Source organism: Eubalaena glacialis, chromosome 6 (assembly GCF_028564815.1).
Source record: "Eubalaena glacialis isolate mEubGla1 chromosome 6, mEubGla1.1.hap2.+ XY, whole genome shotgun sequence".
Lineage (NCBI taxonomy): Eukaryota > Metazoa > Chordata > Mammalia > Artiodactyla > Balaenidae > Eubalaena > Eubalaena glacialis.
The window spans coordinates 94,923,183-94,942,276 of NC_083721.1; the positions used below are offsets into that span (position 1 = coordinate 94,923,183).

Below are 19,094 nucleotides of genomic sequence, written 5' to 3' on the forward strand. Positions count from 1 at the left end.
GATGGACTTGGAGGGCATTATGCTAAGTGAAATAAGTCAGACAGAGAAAGACAAATATTGTATGATGTCACTTATATGTGGAATCTAAAAATAAAATAAGCTGGTGAAGATAACAAAAAAGAAGCAGACTCAGTGATTACTTACTGATTACCTCTCAGGGGAGAGGGAAGAGGGGAGGAGAAATATAGGGGTAGGAGATTAAAAGATACAAACTATTATGTATAAAATAACCTACAAGGATATATTGTACAACACAGGGAATATAGCCAATATTTTATAATAACTATAAATGGAGTACAAGCTTTAAAATTTTTGAATCACTATATCATGCAACTGTAATTTATATAATATTGTACATCAACTATACTTCAATAAAAAAACAAACATGATGTCACAAATTTAAGGAAATTTGTAACATAATTACAAATGTAATTATGTTATGGAAAAAACATGATTAGAAAACACATCCTGCAGATAAGTTCCATAAACAAAACCCCTCTAACCTGCCCCAACATCAGCACACCACACCAGTATCTCAATAGTTATATACTTCCTTCTGCTAGCCACCCTTTCCCTGATCTTAATTCAAATGCATACATCTTCCCACAAACCTTGCTCTGTTCTAAGTCAAAAGGGGTTTTTGGAACACTGCCAGAGAGTATGCAGTCCATGCCAACTTTAAAGACAGGGCTGTCCCACTACCCAAACCACCATGGCAATTACACTGTTGAATGTGAGAACGCCCCACACATCACAGACTAGAAATTATGTCTGCACGTACATTTGTAGACATCCATTAAGGCTGAAGAGATAGGGGCTATTTTCACTACTTTTGTAAGTGGAGAAGTTACTATATATCTGCCTTTCAACCACATAAAATCCCCACCACCCTGGTCAGTTATTCTCTTAGAGATGTTAAACAGGGAATGGAAAATTTCAGAATGTAAAAATTTAAGAACAAGTATACACCTACTCTCACAGATCGTTGACTTACAATCTCTTAGATGCAGAAGAACAGACCTTTGCTTTGGTGAGCTCAAGAACACCTTTCAACTGCATTAGGAATACTTTCCATGTCAGCAACTCAGCAAGGAAAAAAGGCATAAAGCTCGACACTATATGACAACTCATACTGGGATATATCACTTTCATTAAAAGTGTTTGCACCCGTTATTCTATAATAGTATCACCTCTTCAGAGCTAGAGAGAGTTGGAAATACCTTGTCACACCGTACCTGCATTCGTACTTCTACAAACTGATACTCATCTTCTGTTATCAGCCAGCCTCCTCTTCTCAAACACCCCCAGACCTCATCAAAATTCTGAACTAATTAGCAAAATGGGAAGTCCCTAGTCAGGCTGGGAATTAGCCATTTTGAAGCAGCGACTCTTATGTATTTATATGATGTTCCTAAAGTAATAAAATTATTCCAAGAAGAACTTTAGAGTAAACTCTAGTCTACCTCCCAAGCCCCCTGACCCTTAGATCCAAGGATAGATTTAATAGCCTCAGGAGCTGAGCTAGATTTAATAGCATCAGGAAATGTAAAAACAAACAAGGTTTCCTCTTCCACTCCTGTTTCCCTCTCCTGTTTTCTCACCTTCGTTTTCAGCCATGCTCTCAGACACGTGAGTTATCTGGTGTGCAGCTTTATCTCCTGCAATGTGAGGAACAGAGCCAACTCTGGTCTGCATCACTCAGCAAAGTGGAGTGAGAAAAGGCAATAACAGCTACTTTTGTTTCAGAACTCCCATGAAACGAGTACAGAGGAACCCCACTAAACAGGGGCAAGCTGCCTGATCAGTTCATTCCCCACCTTGATTGTTCATTTTAAATTTTCTTTCTCTTTCTTTCTTTCCTTCCTTCCTTTTACTTCCTTCCTTCCTTCTTTCTTTCTTTTCTTTTTCTTTCTTTTCTTTCTTCCTTCCTTCCTTCCTTCCTTTCCTTCCTTCCTTCCTTTCTCTCTCTCTCTCTCTCTCTCTCTCTCTCTTTCTTTCTTTCAAGTCATAAACCCCTCTGAGAATCTGATTCAACTGATAAGCATCCACTTAAAAACAATACTCATAAACACATACACAGAAAAAAATGTGCTTATTATTTATCTCATTGCATTGGAAATTGATCTACACATAGTCAACAAAACAGCATTGACAAGGAATTATGGCTTTCTCACACTTGTGAGAAGGTTGTACACTTTTTCTGGAATAAGAAACTGAAATAACATACTTGACATTGCATCAATGTCAATGTTTCATTTAATGGCAATAAGAGGTAAAATTCTGATTCACAAAGTCTGATAGCAAATGGAGTCAGAGCTCCTGTAGCTCACAATATCTCACATGGGGGATGTGACAAGAAATACCAAAATTCATATTACATCATTTCCTTTGTCCTCAAGTCAATGAGATTATCTTTGTTAACTTCATATTATCAAGGCTATCTATGTCAGCAATTTGTTTCCATTCTAAAGTCATCTGGACAAAAAATGACCTTCATAAGACATAAGCCATTTGCAGAGTGTCTGTAGATTTTTGTCTCTAGAAACTCTCCAGACTTTATCAGTCTCACCTCCAATATTAGAAAATTCAGATTTCTGTCTGACTCCACCAACCTCATTCAGAATAGCAGCTCGACCAAAAAAACTCATCGATCTTCAGCAGTATCTCTAATAGTAAATTCAGCATTTTGATCAAAAGATTTGCCTCATTTATGTAACTAAGATATGAGCCATTATAAAGCTAGTCCTGGAATGAACTTCTCACATCCAATTTGTTCTAAGAAGGGGTTTCTTTTCTCTTAAAAAAAAGTTAAAAGGATTAACCAAACCAAATCTCTCCTAAATCTCTTCTCTGGATTGCCAACACACTTCTCTAACAGGAAAGAACCTCATGGTGTGCTCTTATATCCTGACAAAGATTTACTGAAAAGGCAATGATTTGAGTTCTTGGCTCTGAGGAAGTTGAAGACTTTCACAGCAGTAGAAGGACCTCTTCAGGGATTGTTGGAAGGGCTGTTGACACTAACACGGGCCCATGTAAAAAGCCTGACATGTGGAGCATCTTTCCTTAGTGAAGCAGCAGAGGCTGAGGAAGTGCCAACTTCTCGGGGCCTCCATCTGTGCAGAGAATACCAAGACTTCCCATCCAATTCAAGTTGTACTTGGCATTGAAATGTGCACCATCTTAAAGATATCAATGGCCTAAATGGTTTCCAAGGTGGGCTCACCAAAAAGAAATATTTTTTGGTGTAATTAGTCTACTTTCAAGGGACAAAATTAGGAGCTGGCTGCCCTGAGAGACAAAAGATTTTCCCCAGGCACATGCTTGAGGAAGATGGTGCACAGTTTGCGGTCCCCTAAAGCCCTTCCATGGCTTTCAGGGGTTCACAGACCATAGGATAAGACACTTGCACTACTCCTTCTCTTTCCAACAGCCCTTTTTCACTTTGGTATTGGGCCTAACAGGAGACATTTACTGCTTCCAGCACTCAAAGCAAAAAATAGCACCCAGAATGTTAGTGTCATATAGTGCCTCCTCAGACGGCACTGTAGACATTCAAGCTTGAAACCTTTCCAATCCAGTGTCTCCAGAATCCTCTTAAGTTAGTGGATAGCCTTCTTCTTTACTTTCAAACTGTATTTGTCATTCATACTCATTCAGCACATATTTATCAAGCACTTATTAGTGACCATGTGTTAAGCACCGTGCTATGTGTTGGATATACAGCAGTGAACGAACGAGACATCCCCCTGTCTTCAAAAGCACATATTCTAGCGCAAAATACTTACCAAGAAAAACTGGGACTTAAATTAGACATCACTTCTTAATCTGTTTTTCTTCCACAATACCGTCAAAGTACCAAAAACCATCATGGTTTGACATGAAACTCAAACCAATAAAATTGAGAATATTTTGGTATAGTTGTTTTGTTTGCAATTTAAAAATTCAGTGCTTATGTTAATTCAACAAGTATTTGTGTGTGTGTGTGTGTGTGTGTGTTTTAAGTTCAGAATTGCAGACAACCTTTGTGCTTTAGCTGAGTTTGGGATTCATCGGAATATTTGGAGAAGGTTACAGTTTTCCAAGAGTCTTTTGTCTCATTGGTTTCTGTGCTCACAGGTGTCTTCATGCAAATTCTAAGGTCTTAGCTATTAGCTTCTTCTTTCAAAAGTGGTGATCAAGGTAGCAGCAAGCTAAAGGATTTCTCTGCACTAACCAGAGAATGATGTAGGCTACCTTAACACTGAACAGAAGTTGACCTCTTAGACTTAACTTTACACTCCAGTTCTTTGTTTTTCTTCTTGATATTGCAAAATCATCCCAATATTAGTCATTTACCTGGTAAACAGTTATGATATCTCAACCTCAGAATAAAAATAAAATCTTTAATATGAAATTACAGGCAAAGTAAGGTCAAGGAACCACAAAATTTTTATTATCTTTAACAAAACACCTACATATTCTGGAGAAGAAAAAATGTGTTCTCTCTAAAGATTTTCTTCTTGTGAAAAATTTTTCCACAGAAGGAACAAAATAGAAATACCATATGAGCATTTCTCTTAAATGGTCTGTATTTACAGTTTATTTATTTATTTATTTATTTAGCCTGTCAGGCAGAGAGTTTATAAAATATTTGGACAAGGCGTGTCTGAGTACAATCTAGGGCTTATAGTATTTGTTTTTTGTTGTTGTTGTTTTATATATTTTTTTTTGATAAATATATTCAATAAAGCCTTTATTGAATTTGTTACAATATTGCTTCTGTTTTATGTTTTGTTTTTTTTTGGCCACAAGGCATGTGGGATCTTAGCTCCCTGACCAGGGATCAAACCAGCACCCCCAGCACTGGAAAGCAAAGTCTTAACCACTGGACCACCAGGGAAGTCCCTAGGGTTTATAATATTTGGATTATATATAATTTGAGAAACAGCAAAGCTAACCTAAAAATATTTTCCCTATCAATTGCCATATATTATGCTTAAATTTCCACCATTTGGCATTAAGTCTCTAGTCATCCCCAAGTACTATGAAAAAGAAATTTTATCTAGAAGTGCTTAACTCATTAATGGGTGACCCCTAGACACAGTGGTGGGAATTAGTTTGAGACTTTCCTAATCTCTTTGGAAGCATGAAAACAGAATCCTGAAGGAACAAGATGCGGAAGGAAAGGTAAGCTCTGATGAGGAAAGGTGACAACGTTCTGGAATATAGGGAATGTAGACTGAGCAGAAGGGATCTTATGGAAGCAATGGATATCTGTGCTTCACTCTATGAAGGAAAGGAAGCAAAAGGAAACAGGCAACATAGAGCAGTAGAATGAGGTCAAACCTCAGATTCACAAGATATAACTTCTAGTTCCAATGCTAGGATTCAATTGTGGGTAAATCACTTCATTTCTGTATTAGTCAGCTATTGCTACAATAATGCTGTATAACAAATCACTCTAAAACTCAGTGACTTATAATAATCATAAGGTTAACTTGGGTTTGACTGATCTAGGCTGGTCTTGGCTGGGTGTGGTTAGGCTTAGCTCTAAGCTGCAAAGAGGCCCAAGTGTGATCCACATGTCTCTCATCCTCCTTAGACCAATGGCTACCTGATGTCTATTCTTCTTATGGCAAAATGCAGGATTCTAAGAGAGAAAGCAAAACCATAGAAGCACATTTCAAGCCTCTGCTCATACCATGCTTGAAACATTCCATTAGCCAAAGAAAAGCACGTGGTCAAGCCCAAGGACATAAATTCTTCTGCTTACTGCAAAGCCATGACAAAGCTGTTGATATGATATTGCTATAGGGAGGGGGGAAATTGAGACCAGCAATGCAATCTACCACAACTGCTCTAGACTTTAGTTTCAGCTGCTATATGATGAGGAAGCTGGCTTAGGTCAATGGTTCTCAAACACTGGTCCAGCTGCATCAGAGGCACTTGGGAAAACATCTGAAGTATTAGATCCTCAGAGTTGGGTGAGGTTCTGAAAATCATATTTGCCTACTGACCCCCTACTAGGTGATTCTGCTGCATAATCATGTGCTAGATGGTCTCTAAGGCCATTTATAATTTTTTTTAAGTTAATAACCAACTTAGCCTACCATAGAGTTTATGTAGGGCTTCCCTAGGTGCAAAGGTAGAGTGGCAGATGACCTGCACAGGTGATGCTGCCTACCTGACAATGTAACTGATATAATCCATAAGCCCCAGATTCTTCCCTCCCTCAGTCTTTCCACTATATATAGATGCCTCCAGTAAATGAGGCAAACTGTGCTTCCCATTTTTAAAGATCAACAACGGCTCTCCCTCTCTCACCATGATGTCAGTCAGGTTTTCTTGCCCACCTCCCATCCTGAAAGCAGACTCCTTGGCTGCATCAGGATCCTTGCCTACATTCAGTGTTACATCTGGACAACAATGGGCACTGCAATATTTTTTAGTCACTTGCCTACAAAGAGATTTGTCCATTAAGCTAGGCAATACTAAAATTCTCATTTTATGAATTCTCATACTTTTTAGTTAGAAGATAGGCTAAAGAGGAAGTGTCCAAATTGAGATGAGAGGTAAAAGAGAGCTTCTTTTCCTAGGTCTTAGATAAATGTAGAAATGAATTTCTCATCTAATTATTCATTCCTGTTTATATATTCTTTAATGATATGTTTCTATGGTTACCAGCGTTGTTAAATGCTGCCTGTGTTTCATTTTGCTTTGATGCTATTTGAGGTAGTATGCCAGTAAAAGAGGTTCACTTTTAAATGAAAGATGTAATTGAGGCATGTATTTGATCCAAGGTTGAGTGTTCCCGTGAAGGAGATAGTGACCGTGACATTATTTTCTGTTTGTATAGTTTTGCATAGTTTTTCTGTTGATGTTCTGTGAGTGTCCCAGGGACTAGGAAGGAAGAAAGGAAGTAAGGAAAAAAAGGAAGGAGGAAGACAGGGAGAGAGGGATGGAGGAAGGAGCCTCAACCATACACATATTAAATTCATGCATACATATCAGTACTATATATTTGATGGCATTGATTTGACCAGACTGTCAAGTAGGTAAGGTTGCTTTATATCTGCCCCATCCCTCCCTTCTCCCCACACTGTCCCTCCTCCTCAGTCCCACATGTACGTGTGAAGAGGCAAAGCCTTCTTTGAAAAATGAGTCAAACACTCAATTACTTCACCTCAGTGTGAATTCTAGTCAACCACCTCTTCGGAGGTTGTCTGCCTTTAAAACCCAAATTCTCACTGAGAAATATACGACTTTGTCTCCTGCTAAAACAAGTCAGGCATCCTGATCATACAAGAATGTGGAGACAGAGCCTCAGAATGTGCCCTGCAGGGGGCAGCACACTTCACTTGTACATCAGCCCTATCCATCTGCAAGTTGATAATCCAAGCTCCTTCGAAAAGAGTGACATCATATCAAGCAAGAAAATTAATCCTCAGCCACTCCCGAAGAAATATTTACTTAGTACTCTTCTTCAGAAATATATGTGTGTGTGTGTATATACATATATCTTTTTCATGGTGCTGGTTTGCTTTTGCAGTAATATCCATAGGTGATTAGACAAAGTCAGCTTTTCCTTTTCTTTTTTTCCCTCCTAAAAAGTTTTTTGGTTTCCGACAGTTCTTACAGGAGAAAAAAAAAGTAACCTCTAAATTTCTTTACATTTTCCTTCATTTGAGAATGATGTGGGTTTCAGAGATCTAAGGCAATTTGGGCCTTCTTTTACCTGAACAAATTTAGGTATAACTATTTGATTCCCAGAAGTCCTGTGGCTATTCTGCTCGGTTGCCATGAGGTTATTTTATTTATTGATACATAGAGGCTTTGCCTTCCAGTTCAAATTTGTGAACATGTTGATTCCTTCTTTGTTTTTGTTTGCATCCGAAAATCAAAAATTGTTATGAGCAAAACCAAATTTAGAGGGGTTTATGGTTATCTTTCATGTTTCCCACAGATACTTATGGGTTATTGATTTACAAGCTTGCTGATAAATTGAGGTCACATTTTTTTAGCAGTTGGAGATGTGGAATAACTATTCCATGAAATTATGAAATTTTTTAAGCTGTGTTCACCTAGGTATAAGATAATCTGTGAAGGTCAAAGCTTTTAATGTTTTTATTTATATTCAGCCATCTTTTTGATGGTATTGCACACCAATTAAAAATAAATTCTCCTCTTTTCTTGAAGTCATATGATTGTATTTTCCTCACTGATTTTTTTTCTAATAGATCTTTATTGGAGTATAATTGCTTCACAATACTGTGTTAGTTTCTGTGGTACAACAAAGTGAATCAGCCAAATGCATACATATATACCCATATCCCCTCCCTCTTGAGCCTCCCTCCCACCCTCCCTATCCCACCCCTCTAGGTGGTCACAAAGCACCAAGCTGATCTCCCTGTGCTACGCAGCTGCTTCCCACTAGCTATCTATTTTACATTCGGTAGTGTATATATGTTGATGCTACTCTCACTTCACCACAGCTTCCCCCTTCCCCACCGTGTCCTCAAGTCTATTCTCTATGTCTACGTCTTTATTCCTGCTCTGCCACTAGGTTCATCAGTACCTTTTTTTTTTTTTTTAGATTCCATATATATGTGTGAGCATATGGTATTTATTTTTCTCTTTCTGACTTACTTCACTCTGTATGACAGACTCTAGGTCCATCCACCTCACTACAAATAACTCAATTTCATTTCTTTTTATGGTTGAGTAATATTCCATTGTATATATGTGCCACATCTTCTTTATCCATTCATCTGTTGATGGACATTTAGGTTGCTTCCATGTCCTGGCTATTGTAAATAGTGCTGCAATGAACATTGGGGTACATGTCTCTTTTTGAATCATGGTTTTCTCAGGGTATATGACCAGTAGTGGGATCGCTGGGTCTTATGGTAGTTCTATTTTTAGTTTTTTCAGGAAACTCCATACTGTTCTCCATAGTGGTTGTATCAATTTACATTCCCATCAACAGTGCAGGAGGGTTCCTTTTTCACCACACCCTTTCCAGCATTTATTGTTTCTAGATTTTTTGATAATGGCCATTCTGACCAGTGTGAGGTGATTCTCACTGAGGTTTTCTCATCTGTAACGTGAGATAATAATGCTTGTTTTCCAGTGTTGCCTTAACAAATAAACAGAATTTATTTACAGCACATAGCCAATGTCCAGTGAACACAATTAATAAATGAGTTTTCCAGATTTATCAATGAATTAAACAAAATCTACATAGGTAGAGTGCAAGAGCGGGTTGCTCTCTGGTGACAGAGTCAGTTCATACAACCTGTGTCTTGTCTTCAAATTAAACATCCTAGGATTCTTTCAACTTCTTCTACAATATACACTTTTTTCAAGGGCATCCTTGACTTTTCCACTCAAAGTTGTCTTGCATAGCAGCCCGAGAGATAAAACAAATTCTTGGTAGAGAAAAGCCTGGGAACCCAGTTCTTGTCCCAATCTTACCATGTTGTGGGTGCCAGCCATCCATACCCTAAGACCACCAGTCAAGAAATACAATCAGGGACTTCCCTCGTCGTCCAGTGGTAAAGAATCTACCTTCCAATGCAGGTGACATGGGTTCCATCCCTGGTCAGGGAACTAGGTTCCCACGTGCCACAGGGCAGCTAGGCCCAAGCGCCACAACTACTGACCTCGCGCGCCTCAATGAGAGAGCCCGCGTGCTGCAAACTACAGAGCCCATGTGCACTGGAGCCTGCACGCCACAACTAGAGAAGAAAGAACCCGCACACCACAACTAGAGAGAACCCCATGCGCCGCAAGGAAAGATCCCGCATGCCTCAACGAAGATCCTGCGTGCAACAGTTAAGACCCAACACAGCCAAAAAAAAAAATTAAAAATAAATAAATAAGTAAAATATAAAAGAAAAAGAAATACAATCAGAAAACAACATACAGGGCTTCCCTGGTGGCGCAGTGGTTGAGAATCTGCCTGCCAATGCAGGGGACACGGGTTCGAGCCCTGGTCTGGGAAGATCCCACATGCCGCGGAGCAACTAGGCCCGTGAGCCACAATTACTGAGCCTGCGCGTCTGGAGCCTGTGCTCCGCAACAAGAGAGGCCGCGATAATGAGAGGCCCGCGCACCGCGATGAAGAGTGGCCCCCACTTGCCGCAACTAGAGAAAAGCCCTCGCACAGAAACGAAGACCCAACACAGCCATAAATAATAAATAAATAAATAAATAAATAAATAAATAAATAAATAAATAAATAAATAAATAAAAAAGAAAAGAAAACAACATACATACCGTTAGCAAAAGGAATATCTACTTTCAGGTAACTAAACAAAGTATAGAGATGAAACACACAACAACCACAACAAAAAGGGTCCTAAACTGTGTTGGCATTTACCACTGAACACGGGCTGAAGCTTGTTAGTAATACCCAGTTGTGCTTATGAAATAATTACTGGTAATACAGCTATGTATTCCTGTGATACCTTTTGGTGATTCATTTTAAGTCATCAAGAATAAAAGCTCTGTGGCATCCTAAAGAGTCTGGAGGCTGCTGAAACCCACACTTGTAGCTCTGAGTTTCTATCAGCTAGTGTTTCTCCAATGTGCAAGCAGAAAATTATTCAGGGTCTTTAGAACAAGAACATATTTTATATTCTATTTCCAAATTATATGTGCTTTGCCATTAAATAAGTTAGACCAACCCAAGCACATTATTAACTTCCCCCATCAAGAAGCCTTTCATTTAATTTTTTGTAAATGTTTCTCTTTGAGAGAGGCATGCTAATTGATAGCATATCCTAAATCTTATGAGCGGCTGGTGGACAAAACAGTCTTCTTATGGCCAGTAGGAGTGAAGGATAAATATTCTCTTTTGTGTTAGGATTATTGTTGTGAAGAGGATCTTGACCTGGTTTAGTTTTGATGTGGTGCATTTGTTTCTTTGTTAGCATTAGAGTCAAATTCTCCTTGTCTCTGAAGACAGGAATTAAACAGTCATGAAAAAAGAAAATGGAAACTAATACTTGATCTTATACTTCTAGGAAACAATCTAATTACAAAGATGAAAATTCTCTCAGTGTAAGAGAGAGCATTGGTTCAAGAGACTTGTGTTCTTGTCTTGCTTCCATCTCTAATTTTGTGACCTCAAGTGAGTCACCAGAACTAACAAGCCTCAGTTTCCTTGATTATAAAGTTGAGTGATTTTAAAATAATATCTTAGGTCCCTTCCATCTCTTTAGTTCCATGCTGAAGGGGCATGGAAATAAAATCCTGCTACAAAATCTAAATGATTAAAAATTAACACAGGGTAAATTTTGGGCATTAAATGCTGAAGTTATTCAGCTAATGGAAGCATCATATATAATCAAAACCTTAGCCCTAACCCCACTGGCGAGTGAACAGTGGAGTACATACACATACACACACCCACACACAATATGTGGTATATATATATATACATATGTTCTAAAATTCTATAATACTCTATACACTGCAAAACTAAGGTAAATTAAATACTTTAGAATTTAAAATGGTATTTATTGTGACTGTTTTAAACAGGACAGGTTGCAAAGTAGAGAATTCAAAACAGCTATATAAAAATTTGCTTAACTTTGTACAAGTAACCTGTCCATAGAATATTTGGTAATTTTCAGAAAATGCAAATAAAAATTTAAATACCTTGATTTACAATGCATGACAATATTTATAACTTTCATATCACTGGGCTAATAAATGCAATGGAAAAGCTGCCAAATATTCCTTTATATTAGAAAAATATGGAACTTACAGTGAAGGTTGTTTAATAAAAGAACTCTCATAAATCCAAGGAAATATTTCAGCATTAAAATGTTGGTTATCAAGGCAGGGGCAAAAATCAATGATTACATATTGTATTCTGACATCTCACTATATTAATAAAATTATCATAAAAATGTCAATCCAGGCTATTTCATAAATGATACTATGAAGAGGTTTATAGGTAAGTCTCAAGGTAAGATATTCTGCTCCTTAGGAAAATCTGCTCTTTAGGTTAAATCTAAACTTCAAGAAAATTGAAATCTTTCTAATTAAATCCATATATATTCAAAGGGATTAAGCTTGAAAAATATTGCTCAAAAATTTTATTTTTCCATTTTCTAGAAAATTCTAGGTATCATTCAAATTTTCATCATTATTAATATAATAACAAAGAGCCATATTAACCACTAAGGGCTAAAGGTTCCCATTCAATCATTCATAGCTTTCAAGTATAGCACTGCTTCCTTTGAATCTAATAATGTCAATTCTGAAGATAAAACAATACAATCATATTCGTCCACTAGGAATACTTACTTAGATGGACTTCAGGAGGATTAAAGGGTAGGATATATAAAAACATTTATCACACTGCTAAATGAAGTTATTTTATCTTAAAGTAGCTTTTTTTTCTTTACTTTTTTTATAACACGTAAGGCTTAGTAGAAAAAAAAATGGATTATGAGAGAGATTCCAATTTTCCTTTATTATTGTATACTAGGGTAGACTAACTACTACAACAAACAACTCCAAAATTTCAGTAACTTAAAACAATAAACGTTGATTTCTCACTCACAGTATAGTCCAATGTGGGTGTTCCTGGTTGGTTCTCCTCCAGTCAGCAACAGGAGAACCCATACTCCTTCCATCCTGTAGCTCAATCTTCCTTCACATCCTGGGAGTCTTCCTCTCTAGGCAGCTGATAAGGAAAGAAAATAGAAGAGGTTTCTATTCTAGGCAGGGTTTTATGGGCTAAGCCTGGAAAGAGTATCACTCCTGCCTACAAATTGGCCTTCACTCAGCCACATGGCCACACCTAACTGCAAGGGAAACTGCCTAACCACGTGTCCAGGATATATGTGTGTGTGTGTGTGTGTGTGTGTGTGTGTATACATGCACACATATATATATATTATAAAATTGTTCTAAAATTCTGTAGCACTCGCATATACTGCAAAACTAAATAAAATACTTCAGAATTTAAAATGATATTTATTATGACTGTTTTTAAACAGGAGGGTAAAGCCCAGGAGGTAAAAACATAATTTTCCAAAGAGAAAGTGAAATATAATATTTGAGACCCTAATTCTAAATTCCATAAAATTAAAAAGCTGTTTATCCTTAGAAAAGTCACTTATGCCTCTCCAAGTCACTTAAGTCATCTGCAATTCAGTGAATTGAGCTGGAAAATTCCCAAGGTTGCTTCCAGATCTAATCTTGTAAGTAAAGCAATTTACTGCAATTATGGTCAACCCAGATACCGGGAGCATTAAAGGAATAATTTGATAATAATATATAATAATTTTATCACATTTTCTAATTAGTGATGACAGGAATTCTACTTACTGACCCACCATCATTGGACACATTGTTAAAAGTTACAATTTATCCAAATCCTCCAGCAAAGAGATAGGGGAAAAAATTTCATGATTCTGTCATCCTGGAAATGTTTGAGGTTTATGGTTACTGCAAGATTTATCCTGAGAACTTTGGGTGCTCTTAAAAATTCACCAGGAAGAATCAACCCCTTTGGTTTAGAAGTTATCTTTTCCCTCTACTTTGCTTTTCCTTTACTCTTAATGGAGTAGCTCTCTCCCCGGTCTCTCCCAGTCTTTCCTGGTTTACAATTATCCTAGGCAAGTTGATTTCTGAGGTAGCAAAGGGCTCTTTTTTGCTTAGCTGAAGTATAAATAGAAATTATTATGTTACTGTTTGTAGAGGAAATGAGCTGCCCACAGACACTCTTGGTTTATGTAACTATAAGCTTTAAAACTTGCTAACAGGAGGATAACAATAGAGAGTTATTAGGACTTGCAAATGTAAACACCTAATTTCAAGGCTCTTTTTTGTGTTGCAGCAAAGAAAGCATAATTAATAGCAATGTACACTTAACAACAGGACACCTGGACTGATTGTTTTCCCCATTCTCTGCACACGTGCAACATTTATTGACACCGGAGAAATTCACACATTGGGAAAGAATGACTCAGTTGCAGAAAATTTTTGTCAAGTTAAAAACTATCATTTGAAATCTGCCTTCATTTTCAGTGAAGCTTACTTTTTTACAAGCTACAATTTCTCATCTGTTCTCTTTATTTTCAAAGATTTTCAAAAGAAAATCTTTGATAGTAAAAAGTAAACTAAAATTTATATTTTAATATCTATCATTCTTACAAAATATCTCAGTTTTTAAAAATCTTTACATTTAAAATCTTCAATTTGCACATATTAGACTGTTCTTGCATCATTAAAAATCTACAAACAACAAATACTGGAGGGGGTGTGGAGGAAAGGGAACCCTCCTACACTGTTGGTGGAAATGTAAATTGGTGGAAAACAGTATGGAGGTTCCTCAAAAAACTAAAAATGAAGTTGCCATATGATCCAGCAATTCCACTCCTGGGCATATATCCAGACAAAACTATAATTCAAAAAGATACATGCACCCCTATGTTCATAGCAGCACTATTCACAACAGCCAAGACATGGAAACAACCTAAATGTCCATCAACAGATGAATGGATAAAGAAGATGTGGTACATATATACAATGGAATACTACTCAGCCATAAAAAAGAATGAAATAATGCCATTTGCAGCAACATGGATGGACCTAGAGATTATCATACTAAGTGAAGTAAGTCAGAAAGAGAAAGACAAATACCATATGATATCATTTATATGTGAAATCTAAAATATGACACAAATGAACTTATCTACAAAACAGAAACAGACTCACAGACATAGAGAACACACTTGTGGTTGCCAGGGCGAGGGGGTTGGGGGGAGGGATGGACTGGGAGTTTGGGATTAGCAGGCACAAACTATTATATACAGAATGGATAAACAGCAAGGTCCTACTGTACAGCACAGGGAACTATATTCCATATCCTGTGATAAACCAGAGCAGAAAAGAATATGAAAAAAATGTGTATATATATATATATATAAAAATATATATGTATAACTGAATCACTTTGCTGTACAGCAGAAATTAACACAACATTGTAAATCAACTATACTTCAATAAAATACATTTTTTAAAAACTGGACATAGACTGCTCATGAAAGACAAGTCCAATTCTAAATTATCAAATTATTACCATCACAAAATGAAAACCTGATATTTTGGTGTCCAACCAAAAACAGTCAAAAATTCCCACTATTTTAAATAATAATAATTATAATATTTATAATTATAGTAATAATATATTAAAGCTAAATTTTTTCTAGATTGCTTCATAAATGAGTCATTCAATAAAGTAACAGAAATGTTATATATCTGTATATTTATATTTAAAATGCAATTTAAAAGTTTAAATATGTGTATTTAAAATTACATCACAATATTTCTTCTTGGGGCTCTAATAATTTCCTTTGAGAAAGTATCTCCATTGAAAGTTCAATTCTTATTCTTGCATACACACTCTGCTCACTCACCCACTTCCTTACTCATCTTCAAGATGGAGGGCAGAAGCCACAAAAGAACCCCATTTCTACTGGCTCTGAGTGGGGAGCTCTAGAGGGAGGCCATGCTCTAGCACATACTCTCCTGAGTAGAGAGCCCTGTGAAAGCCTGAATGCCATGCCTTGAGCATCAAGCCAAGAGCACAATGCCTTAAACAAGCAGATCAAGCTGCCACACAAAAACCACACCTCAGCCACTTGCAAAAGTAAAAAAGCCTAGTGTAGGCTCTTGGGCACGAGTTTTCCTGTCCTGCTGTGTGATGGCTTAGCAAAGCTACCCTGCCAGCAGTTACTTAAGCTGCCAGCAGTTGGAAAAGAAATGGGATGGAGAGAGTGTTTTCTTCTGTCCTGGACTTACTGGGATACTGTTAATACCTTTCTGGAAGCAAACTAGAGGATTAAATACCTTCAGTAAATTTTTTGATCCAGAATTTAAAGCAAAATATCTTCACCAAGATATTCAGAGAGACCACAAGGAAAGCTATTTGGATGTTAGGAAGTGTTATGGGCTGAATCACGTCCCCCCCCACCCCCCCCGCAAAATTCATATGCTGAAGTCCTAACCCCAGGCTGTAGATTGTGATTGTATTTGCAAATAGGGTCTTTAAAGAGGTAATTAAGTTAAAATGAGGTCTTTAAGTGGGATTTAATCCAATATGACTGGTGTTCTTATAAGAAGAGGAGATTAGAATACAGACACACCCAGAGGGAAACCCATGTGAAGACACAGGAGAAGGTACCTGGCCATCTACAAGCCAAGGAGAGAGGCCTAAGAAGAAATCAACCCTGTAGACACCTGGATCTCAGACTTCTAGCCTCTGGAACTACGAGAAAATAAATTTCTGTTATTTAAGCCACGTCTGTGAAACTTTGTTAGGACAGCCCTAGCAAACTCATACAGGAACTAACAGCTTACAAAACGCAGCAAAGTCAGATCAAGACCTTAGAACTGAGGTCTAGAACAGCTCCCTTCTTCAGCACCTCACTCCACACGAATCCAGGTACAGCTACTTACTTTTTTGGTCTGGACAGGCCATCCCAGGATTGGTTCCAGCAATGAACGTATTCTAGCATATTCCATGTTCCAGCAATGAACAATGAAGCACCAAGCTGGAGAAAACATTCTTCTACTCAATATAAAGGATCTTTACTTTCTGTTGGAGGACCAGAACCTGGTACCTAAACAGCTTGAGTTCTTAATCCACATCTCTGAATTCCAGACCTGCTGCCTGCATTCCCGCAGTTGGCCTTTCATAGTAGCATCCAGGGCTCAGCACCCAGACCTGCTGCACCCTCAGAATCCACTGCTGCATAATCCATGGCTACTTCCATCTAAGTGCTAGCTCCGGGTTTGGCATCACAATCATATTCTTTCCCTTCTAGTTCCTCAAACCTGGAAAGGACAGCGTTGTGGACAACATAAGTTCTTTCCCTCAGCCATTCAGAAATTTGTCCCACACCAAATTTAAATTGTAAATTAAAACTGGAATCCCTTTGAGGACAGATGCTTCTTTAGAGGTCCTTTGACCTGAATAGCTCAGCATTTGTATTAAGTTTTATTTCAGTGTCTACTCAGAATCCTAATCATAGCCCATAAGAAAGAATGTGACTTTAATATTGGACTTTGCTGGTGTGCTTGAGTGTGCACTAGTTATTTTTCTTTAAATCATAGCCATATGGTAAATTTTCTGTTTTGTTATGGTTCCCTTTTATTGGTGGGCATGCAGTGGGTATTTCTTGGAAATGGCCAATTTTTATTAAAATGTTTCTAGAAGAAATTTCTTTTAAAAAATTGTAAATTAAAAAATTGATCATAGGGGCCATTTGAAGTCACTGAGGAATGAAGTAGGCAATCAACAACTGAAATTCAGTTTCTCAGTTTAAAATCGACTCCTTATTGCTGTTAATATTAGTCTAAAACTTGTTTACAATATACTATACCAGTAATAATATAAATTGCTGTTTGTTAAATGATTTTTCTTTGTTGGAAACTTCAAATCTATTATTTTTCCATATTGGTTGTATACAACTTTTAGTTGTCAGGGAAAAAATTATTCCTATAACTAAATATGGATTTTTATAATATTCTTTTATGCTATTTTCAGAAAAATGTGATAACTATAGACACTTCTACTTTCTATTCAATGTTCAAGCCTTGTTAGAAGGAAAAGTTGTAGGAAAGGAATAAATTCCTTTTAAAACTTCACATAACTTTCCTTTTGGTCTGTTTCAAATAGTAATGGACCTAGTTAAAGCAGGAAGCTCAGGGTGATGGCAGGCTTTATGAAGAATGGTATCTTGCATGAACAAAGAAAATTTAAAGAAATTCTTAAATAGCTGAATCCATCTCAAATGGCTCTTGTGATCTGGAGGGAAGGAAAGCTTTGCTAGGAGGAAGTTGAGAAAGTTTTTTTTTTTTTTTTTTTTAATTCCAAAAGGCTTTGCCATGTATTGGAAGAAGAAAAATATACAGTTTGTCTAGTTTGTCATGTTATTTATAGGCAATACTTAAATCTAGATATTTTAATTTTTTAAAGTAAAATTGCTCATCAGTGTCTGTTCATAAGATAATTATGTTAGACTTAAGAATTTGATTTTTAAGATCAAGTTAAAAATGACACCTCAGAAAATAGGATTTTTATTTTTATCTTAAAGCAAGCTCAGTTTAGAGGAGTCTGTTTACAAACTTTCTTCATTTAATTGGTTTTCTTAATACGAAATAGTATTTCCAGAACTAATTAAAAGTTCATTCTAATGAATATTCAAGACCAAAATATGTTATCTTTGCAGTACAGTATATAGATTTTTTAAATCATCCATAAAGGTAATCATATTTTTTTATATTCTTAAAGTCATGTATTGTTACTGAGGCCAAATGGGTTGTTTGCTTCCTCTCAGGCCATGATTGAAGAAGCCATCACCAGGGCGGAATCTTTCTCAGTTATGTACACACCATTTGCAACAAAAATCAGAGCTGATAAAACAGAAAAAGTAAAAGAGGTTTTCATAAAAACTCATCCTGCATATGTGAAATATATCTACACAGGTAAGATTCAATATCTTCAAAGTATCAGCTGACAACTTATTTCCATAAAAAACAAATACAGGGATGTTTCTGATTTTTTGTTGATTATTTCAGTTTTAGGGATTTTTTTTTTTAATCTGATGAGTTGAAATGGAAAGTTATTTTAAGGTTTTAAGTAGACCTAGCCCTATAGGTCTAGCATAATATTCCTTGTGCCATCATGTTTCTTTTTTTAAGAGGAGAGGTAAAACCTAGAAACTCTAAGATTATAAAAAATGAAAGAATAACCTGTAGTAAAATATCACCTTTCCCCATATACTTCATCAGTAAACTAGGTGATTATAGTATTTTCCTGAATATGGATTTTTTTTCTCCAATCCCTGCTATCTCTACTTTCCTTCCTCCATCTATCTCACACCTCAAACGTCCCTCCTTTTTTACGTTCTTGGGCCACTGGTATCCAAGTGAGATCTGGATAGCCAGCCAAGTGTACACAGAGAACACAACACTAGTGGTGTCCTTTTTTCCTCTTTTTGTCTTTGGAAGCCACTTGCTTTCATTCATTCATTCCGAATACTTTTTTACTATCTACCATGTTCCAAGTGTTATTCTGAATTAAG

General features: G+C 36.8%; 1 protein-coding gene across 1 annotated transcript in view; it reads left to right on the forward strand.

Moving 5' to 3' along the window:
* Positions 1-19,094, forward strand: part of SPATA16 (spermatogenesis associated 16) — a 232,567-nt gene that overhangs the window by 146,695 nt on the left and 66,778 nt on the right. The window contains exon 5 of the mRNA XM_061193423.1: positions 18,348-18,495. Coding sequence (XP_061049406.1) covers positions 18,348-18,495 — 148 coding nt within the window. The remainder of the gene's footprint in view (positions 1-18,347; positions 18,496-19,094) is intronic.